The sequence below is a fragment of the Pristiophorus japonicus genome, chromosome 2, assembly GCF_044704955.1.
Source record: "Pristiophorus japonicus isolate sPriJap1 chromosome 2, sPriJap1.hap1, whole genome shotgun sequence".
NCBI lineage: Eukaryota > Metazoa > Chordata > Chondrichthyes > Pristiophoridae > Pristiophorus > Pristiophorus japonicus.
The window spans coordinates 50,673,839-50,683,049 of NC_091978.1; the positions used below are offsets into that span (position 1 = coordinate 50,673,839).

Genomic DNA, 9,211 nt, shown 5'->3' on the forward strand with positions numbered 1-9,211 from the left:
TAAATCTTGTTTTGATTAATTTCAGTGTTAGGATAGAGAACATATTCCAACCATGCTCTCTAACATGTGTCTCGGTGCTTTTTCCAGTCACACTGATGTTTGAAATCTTTTCCACAGAGAGAACAAACATTTCTCCTTCCACATTCAAAGGCCGATGATATTCAGGTCCTGATGAATGGAGTGACTGTCAGGTCTGGATGTGATGTTTGGTTTGAGTTTGCGGTCTGTAAATGCTGCCCCTCTCACAGCCTGTAACAGAAGTTTACAAAAGCCATCACTGAGAGTCCAGGATAGAAATTCACAACATTCTCTCCTCCTGGTTCCTGCTCAAGGGGGGCGCGCATGCGCCCGATGCACTCTGAGCGCCTCAAGATGGCGGCCGTTAACCCGGGCCTGTCACCGGGAGAAAGCCCCACAGCTGCCGCCCAGCTCGGAACAAACGCCGCCTGCGCATGCTCAGCTCACACTGCCAGAGTGATTGGCGGCAGCTCCGGACCAATAGGATGAGCGGGGCGGGAGGACCGAGCGGGCGGTTGGTCATCCAACCAATTGGTGTGAGCGAGGGGCGGGGCTGAGTCCGGATCTTCCTCACTGAGCATGCGCGGGCGGAGGAGACAGACTTCGGTGGAAAAGATGGTTCCGGAAGGCGGTAGGAGATTGTGGGTGCTGGCGAGGAATTGGACCCGCGACTGGGCTGGAATTTTTTTATAAACACCCGGTGTAGGCCTCAGGTACAGAATAAGTGCCCACAGGCCCCGTGTTTGCACCGCCGTGACAGGCCCGGGTAATCGGGGTCACTGGCCGCCATCTTGGACAGGGGATCAGAGCGCATGCGCGGCCATCTTGGTCAGGACTCGAGAGTGGGCGGGGCTTTGGGTCTCTGTTCCCAACCGGGCCCCAGTGCCCGGGAGATGGAGCATCCTGGGCAATGGGTTTTTAATCACCGTCACCCATGTTTGCGGCCTAGAGGAGTCCACGGGCCATGTATATATTCAGTGGGAGAGGTTGCAGCCCTGCACAATTCTTGGTTACACTTTAGCCCCTCTCTCTTAATCTTTCGCCACCCGGTGGGGTTGGGGGGTGGTAGGATCTTCTCCTGGACCTGCTCTTGGGCCTGGCTAAAACAGCAATTTGTAGGTCCAGGATGAGTGGAGGTCACTCTGTCTCCCTGTCTCTCTTCCATGGTCAAGAAAGGAGGGAGAGAGAAAACGGGGAACTACAGGCCAGTTAGACTGACATCAGTCCTTGGGAAAATGCTGGAATCTATTACTAAAGAAGTGGTAACAGGGCACTTAGAAAATCATGGTATGGTTAGGCAGAGTAAACAAGGTTTTATGAAAGGGAAATCGTGTTCAAAAAATTTATTAGAGTTTTTTGAGGATGTAAATAGTAGAGTGGATGAAGGGGAACAAGTGAATATAATACTTTTGAATTTCCAAAAGGCATTTGCTATGATGCCACATAAAAGATTGCTATGTAAGGTAAGAACTCATGGAGTTGGAAGTAGTATATTAGCATTAATAGAGGATTGGTTAACGGACAAAAAACAGAATCGGGATAAATGGGCCATTTTTCGGTTGGCAGGCTGTAACTAGTGAGGTGCTAGTGCTTTGGCCTCAGCTATTTACAATCTATATTAATGACTTTGATGAAGGGACCAAGTGTAATATATCCCAGTTTGCTGATGATACAAAGCTAGGTGAGAAAGTACGCTGTGAGGAGACACAAAGAGCCTGCAAAGGGATATAGACAGTTTAAATGAGTGGCCAATAAGGTGGTAGATGGAGTAGAATGTGGGGAAATGTGAGATTATTCACTTTGGTAGAATGAATAGAAAAAAATATTAAATGGTGTAAAACTATTAATGTGGGTACTTCAGGTGTCCTCGCAAGCAATTTAGGAAGGCATGTTGGCATTTATTGCAAGGTGGTTGGAGTGCAAAACTAAAGGAGTCTTGCTATTATTGTACAACATCATCATTATAGGCAGTCCTTCAAACTCGAGGAAGACTTGCTTCCACTCTCAAAGTGAGTACCCAGGTGACTGTACAGTTCAATACAGGAATTACAGTCTCTGTCATAGGTGGGACAGACAGTCGCTGAAGGAAAGGGTGGGTGGGGAGTCTGGTTTGCCGCATGCTCCTTCCGCCGTCTGCGCCTGGTTTCTGCACGCTCTCGGCGACGAGACTCGAGGTGCTCAGCACTCCCCTCCCCCCCCCCCCCCCCCCCCCCGGGATGCTCTTCCTCCACTTAGGGCGGTCTTGGGCCAGGGATTCCCAGATGCTGGTGGGGATGTTGCACTTTATCAAGGAGTCTTCGAGGGTGACCTTGAAACATTTCCTCTGCCCACGTGGGGCTCGCCTGCCATGTAGGAGTTTGGAGTAGAGCGTTTTCTTCGGGGCCTTGCTGAGACCACATCTGGAGTACTGTGCACAGTTGTGGTCCCCTTATCTGAGGGAGGATATACTTGCCTTAGAGGGAGTACAATGAAGGTTCACCCAGATTGATTCCTGGGATGGGGTGATTGTCCTATGAGAAGAGATTGAATAGTCTCGGCCTGTAATCTCTAGAGTTTAGAAGAATGAGAAATGATTTCATTGAAACATATAAGATTCTGATGGGGATTGACGGTGGATGCTGAGAGGTTGTTTCTCCTTGCTGGAGAACCTAGAACTAGGGGGCATAGCCTCAGGATAAGGGGATGGCCATATAAGACTGTGATGGGAAGGAATTTCTTCACTGAGGGTTGTGAATCTTTGGAATTCTCTACCCCAAAGGACTGTGGCTGCTGAGTTATTGAGTATATTCAAGGCTGAGATAGATAGATTTTTGGACTCTGGGAAATCAAGGGATATAGAGATAGGGTGGGAAAGTGGAGTTAAGGTTGAAGATCAGCCATGATCTCATTGAATAGCAGAGCAGGCTCGAGGGGTTGAATGGCCGATTCCTGCGCCTAATTCTTGTCGCCTTTTGTCTTGCCAGTGCCCGGATGGCTCTGGAGAGGGAGCATGCGGTGTCCACTGGTTCGCTTGGTGCCTTCCGTGATCGGTGGCACCTCAGGGTACGGAGTGTCTCATAGACACTGGGAACAACATTCTGCTTTAGTTGTGAAGATTCCCTTTGCTTTTGTTTATTTTGGCTTCTTTTAATTTGATTGGATCACATGTTTGTGGGAAGAAAAGAGGAAAAAATATTCCATAGAAGCTAGAATTGTCTGTTTTGAATTTCTATCCTGGACTTAATAGTGATGACTTTTGTAAACTCTTTTACAGGGTATTAGAAGGGGAGGATTTACAGACGGGAAACTCAAACCCAACATCACATCAAGATCTGACAGAGTCACTCCATTCATCAGGACCTGAATATCACCGGCATTTGAATGTGGAAGGAGAAATGTTTGTCTGTTCTGTCTGTGGGGAAAGATTTCAAACATCAGTGTGACTGGAAAAGCACCGAGACACACACACCCGAGTGAGAGTGTTCCAGTGCACTGACTGTGGAAAGAGCTTTAACCAGTTACACAGCCTGAAAAAAACATCACACCATTCACAGCGGGGAGAAATCGTACACTTTTCTGAAAGTTGTAACTTCCCGTCCCACACACTCCCTTCTCCCTGTACTGAAATCAAAATCCATCGCCCCATCTCTTCTCCCAGTTTTCTTCCCTGACTTGGGCTGGGTTCAGTTCTACACTCACTGGTTCCTCCCCTCCCCTCCCCTGAAGGTGCTGACTCTGGTTGGTTCAGTTCTACACTCACTGGTTCCCCTCCCCTCCCCGAAGGTGCTGATTCTGGCTGGGTTCAGTTCTACACTCAATGGTTCCCCTCCCTTAAAGGTACTGACTCTGGTTAGATGGAATACAATGTCGGAAAGTGTGAGGTCATCCACCTTGGGGGAAAAAAAACAGTAAAAGGGAATATTATTTGAATAGGGAGAAATTACAACATGCTGCGGTGCAGAGGGACCTGTGGGTCCTTGTGCATGAATCCCAAAAAGTTAGTTTGCAGGTGCAACAGGTAATCGGGAAGGCGAATGGAATGTTGGCCTTCATTGCGAGAGGGATGGAGTACAAAAGCAGGGAGGTCCTTCTGCAACTGTATAGGGTATTGGTGAGGCCGCACCTGGAGTACTGCGTGCAGTTTTGGTCACCTTACTTAAGGAAAGATATACTAGCTTTGGAGGGGGTACAGAGACGATTCACTCGGCTGATTCCGGAGATGAGGGGGTTACCTTATGATGATAGATTGAGTAGACTGGGTCTTTACTCGTTGGAGTGCAGAAGGATGAGGGGTGATCTTATAGAAACATTTAAAATAATGAAAGGGATAGACAAGATAGAGGCAGAGAGGTTGTTTCCACTGGTAGGGGAGACTAGAACCAGGGGGCACAGCCTCAAAATACGGGGGAGCCAATTTAAAACCGAGTTGAGAAGGAATTTCTTCTCCCAGAGGGTTGTGAATCTGTGGAATTCTCTGCCCAAGGAAGCAGTTGAGGCTAGCTCATTGAATGTATTCAAGTCACAGATAGATAGATTTTTAACCAATAAGGGAATTAAGGGTTATGGGGAGTGGGCGGGTAAGTGGAGCTGAGTCCACGGCCAGATCAGCCATGATCTTGTTGAATGGCGGAGCAGGCTCGAGGGGCTAGATGGCCTACTCCTGTTCCTAATTCTTATGTTATGTTCTTATGGTTGGGTTCAGTTCTACATTCATTGGTTCTACTCTCCTCCCTTCCCCTGAAGTTGCTGACTCTGGCTCTACTACTCTTTCTAATACTCTGTCCTTTGTTACAAGCTTTCCCTCTGTAATTTTGGTGAGTGGCTCCCCTCTACTAGTCCCCAATTTGCATTTGTTTGCAGACTCTCCCTGACTCACTCCTTGTCCTGGAGTTTGCCGTGGGGCTGCTTTGTTGAACTTCGGGCCAGAACGAAACAGGAGAAACCGGGAACCGGTGGGTGAGGGATGGATAATGTTAGATACAGCGTAAAGCTCCCTCTACACATCCCCATCAAACACTCGCAGGGCAGGTACAGCACGGGTTAGAGACTGAGTAAAGATCCCTCTGTGTATGATAAGGAGACTGATTCCGTAATTATTTACACAAGGGATCTCCATTATCCACATTCTTTATCCATCAGAATTTTCACAGTGTAAAACCTTGCAAGAAACATACTTTTATTTCAGTGCACTGCAACATTATGTGTGTCTCGGTGCTTTTCTAGTCACACTGAAATCTTTTCGCACATACAGAACAGGCAAATATTTCTCCTTCCAAATTCAAAGGCCGATGATATTCAGGTCCTGATTAACCAAGTGACTCTGTCAGATCTTGTTGTGATGTTTGGTTTGAGTTTCCCATCTGCAAATCCTCCCCTTCTAACACGCTGTAAAACGAGTTCATAAAAGTCATCATTGTAAGTACAGGATAGAAATTCAGAACAGACAATTCTAGTTTCTATGGAACATTCTTTCCTCTATTGTTCCCCCGAAGTTGTAAATCCCCGTCCCACACACTCTCCCTTCTCCCTGTGCTGAAATTCAAACCCATCTCACCATCAGCAACATTTCTGTCCTCCACTCCCAGTTTTCTCCCTCCCTCTGCTCTAGTTGGGTTCAGTTCTACACCCGCTGCGTGCAGAGTGAGAATAAAATCAATGAGTCAATGATTTTCTCTCCAGGTCACTGGGACCCTGAAACCCCGCCCACTCTTCATTCTGTACCAAGATGGCCATGCATGCACCATGCTGCACGTGGGACCGTTCTGTCTTTCCTCCACCAAGATGGCGGCCTGTATCGTAGTACAGAACAAAGAGTGGGCGGGGCTTCAGGGTCCCAATGACCTGGAGAGAAAATCACCAAGAAAAAGCCTTACAGCCGCTGTCCGGTGGAACACAGACCGGGCTGCGGGATCACGTCTGGGCCTGAGGCCGTTCTCCAGCTTTATAACCCGTATGGCGCAGCCTACCCACGGTTTATTAATCTCCCGCCCACCCGCAGTATTTTGCTTTTGTTGTATTGCCTGTGTTGCTCACAGAACCGAACCTGGAAACACAAAAGCGAGCAATTCCGGGCCGTTGTGTATTGGGGTGGGCGCTGGATACGGAAGTCAGTCCCTGGCCACCTGTGTGGCTCTGTTTGCTGCATCAGTTTGAGCTGGAGCTGGAGTGGGGATGGAGGAGAAGCTGCTGGGTTTAACCACCAGTACTTCTGAGCCCAGTCAAACCAACAATTTCCCATGTAGGACTGTTAATGGAGGTGGATTCTGGGGGAGATTAGTTTGTTAAACAGACACTGGCCGCACAATGTAAGATTATGGTTTTATCAACAAGTATATCTGAAGAGGCCTTTAGCCCATTTTACATACACATTTTTTTTAAATTCCTTCCGGGATGTGGGCGTTGCTGGCAAGCATTTATTGCCCATCACTAATTGCCCTTGAGAAGGTGGTGGTGAGCCGCCAACTTGAACTGCTGCAGTCGGTGTGGTGAAGGTACTCCCACAGTGCTGTTAGGGAGGGAGTTCCAGCATTTTGACTCCGTGACGATGAAGGAATGGCGATTATATGTCCAAGTCAGGATGGTGTGTGATTTGGAGGGGAACTTGGAGATGATGGTGCTCCCATACAACAGCTGCCCTTGTCCTTCTGGGTGGTGGAGGTTGCGTGTTTTGTAGATTCTGTCAAAGTTCTGGTCCTGTTGCAGATATATAAAGTCCCCTCCCACTCCAACTTCCCTCTCTCTCTCTCTCTCTCTCTCTCTCTCTCCTCCCATAGAGGCCAGAGTCTGGTGTCGGCCCAGCTGGCAGATTCCCTTCCCTGAAGGACATTATTGAACTTGTTCGGTTTTTACGACAATCTCGCAGCTTTCATGGTCACTTTTGTCTAGTGCCGGCCCCACAAATGACCAGATTAATTTAGACTCAATTTCACAACCTCTCTCTTTTTTTTGTGGGTTTTCTCTCACTTTCCCTTTTTCCTGTTTTAAATTCATTTTGCAGGGTATTAGCAGACGGGAAGCTCAAACCAAACATCACATCAAGATCTGACAGTCATTCGATTCATCATTACCTGAATATCATCAGCCTCTGAATATGGAAGCAAAAAGCACCGTTCACAGTGGGGAGAAACCGTACACGTGTTCTGTGTGTGGCCGAGGCTTCAGCCAATCATCTGGCCTGTCGAGACACAAGCGCAGTCACACTGGGGAACGGCTGTTTATCTGTTTTGAGTGTGGGAAGGGTTTCACTAATTCATCCCACCTACTGAGACACCAGCACGTTCACACAGGGGAGAGTCTGTACACCTGTCCTGTGTGTGAGAAGGGATTCACTCAGTCATCCCACCTACTGAGACACCAGCATGTTCACACTGATAACAGACCTTTTAAATGTTCCGACTGTGAGAAGAGCTTTAAAAGCAAAAAAGACCTGCTAAAACACCAGCGAGTTCACACTGGGGAGAGGCCATTCACCTGCTCAGTGTGTGGGAAGGGATTCACTCAGTCATCCACCCTGCTGAATCACCAGCGAGTTCACAGTAACGAGAGACCTTTTAAATGCCCGGACTGTGGGAATTGCTATAAAAGTTCTGGGGAACTGACAAGCCATCAACGTGTTCACACTGACGAGAGACCCTTCAGGTGCTCTCACTGCGGGACTGGGTTCAGACGAACATCCGAACTCATTGCACACCAGCGCACTCACACTGGGGAGAAGCCGTTCATCTGCTCCGTGTGTGAAAAGGGATTCACTCAGTCATCCGACCTTCGGATACACCAGCGAGTTCACACTGGGGAGAGGCCGTTCACCTGCTCTGAATGTGGGAGGGGATTCACTCAGTCATCCGATCTTCGGATACACCAGCGAGTTCACACCGGGGAGAGGCCATTCACCTGCTCCGAGTGTGGGAAGGGATTCACTCGTTCATCCCACCTGCTCACACACCAGCATGTTCACACTGATGAGAGACCTTTTAATTGTTCTGACTGTGAGAAGCTATTTAAAAGCAAAAAGCATCTGCTGAGACACCAACGAGTTCACACTGGGGAGAGGCCATTCACCTGCTCCGTGTGTGGGAAAGGATTCACGCAGTCATCCACCCTGCTGAATCACCAGCGTGTTCACAGCGACGAGAGACCTTTTAAATGCCTGGACTGTGGGAAGTGCTATAAAAGTTCTGGCGAACTGACAGGCCATCAACGTGTTCACACTGACGAGAGACCATTCAGATGCTCTCACTGCGGGAATGGGTTCAGACGAACATCTGAACTCACTGTACACCAGCGCACTCACACTGAGGAAAGGTCATTCACCTGCTCTGAGTGTGGGAAGGGATTCACTCAGTCATCCGACCTTCTGATACACCAGCGAGTTCATACTGGGGAGAGGCCATTCACCTGTTCCGTTTGTGGGAAGGGATTTACTCATTTATCCTATCTGCTGACACACCAGCGAGTTCACATGTGATTGCAGGGGTCAGATTCTGCTGTAATTGTTGCTGTTAATCACATCCAGGACGGAACCATGTTCGTTCTTACAGTTAGGGTTTGTTTCTGCTGATGTCGACTCCTATAACTGGGCTGGAGTTTAATGTTCTGATTAAATGTGAAATAAATCAGCTTTGTTTTAAACACATTACTGTAGATTTTAGTCTTTCCCACCTGAATGTTTAGCATGACCTGCCTGGAGCTCAAAGGATAATCTGGAGGGAGGATCGTACGGCAGGAACAGAACTTCAGCCTGGACACAGTCCTTCAGGGCCACATTGAGAGGGACAAACGGCACTTTGGTCTTTTTCGTCTCTTCACTGACAGCAAAGTCGCCATGCGGGTTAATCCTGAGGTGTGTAAGAAATGTGTCCCAGCCACGCTCTTCCGTGCCTAGGAGCTCTGAACCACGGAACAGAAGGCTCCTTTACAAATGAACCCCAGTGCTTTGTTTGCTTTTTTCATGGCCGTATTAAACCGCGTCGCTATTTTTAGTGATTTGTGTATCTGTACCCCCAGATCCCTTTGCTCCTCTATCCCATTTGACTCTTATTTTCCAAGCAATGTCTGGCCTCCTTCTTATTCTTAAGAAAACACACCACCTCACACTGATCTATACTGAAATTCATTTGATTATTACACGCCCATTCTGCAAGTTTATTAATGTCTTGTTGCATTTTGTCAAAGTTTTCCTCAGTATTAACTCTACCTCCCAATTTTGTTTCAGTGA

General features: G+C 48.0%; 1 protein-coding gene across 1 annotated transcript; it reads left to right on the plus strand.

Annotated features, from left to right (window-relative positions):
* Window positions 1–604: 604 nt before the first annotated feature.
* On the plus strand, window positions 605–8,629 carry LOC139237913 (zinc finger protein 271-like). The gene is made up of 2 exons (XM_070867207.1): window positions 605–731; window positions 6,995–8,629. Exon 2 carries the CDS (start codon window positions 7,088–7,090, stop codon window positions 8,459–8,461), a length of 1,374 nt encoding a protein of 457 aa, XP_070723308.1. The 5' UTR covers window positions 605–731; window positions 6,995–7,087; the 3' UTR covers window positions 8,462–8,629.
* Window positions 8,630–9,211: the final 582 nt, after the last annotated feature.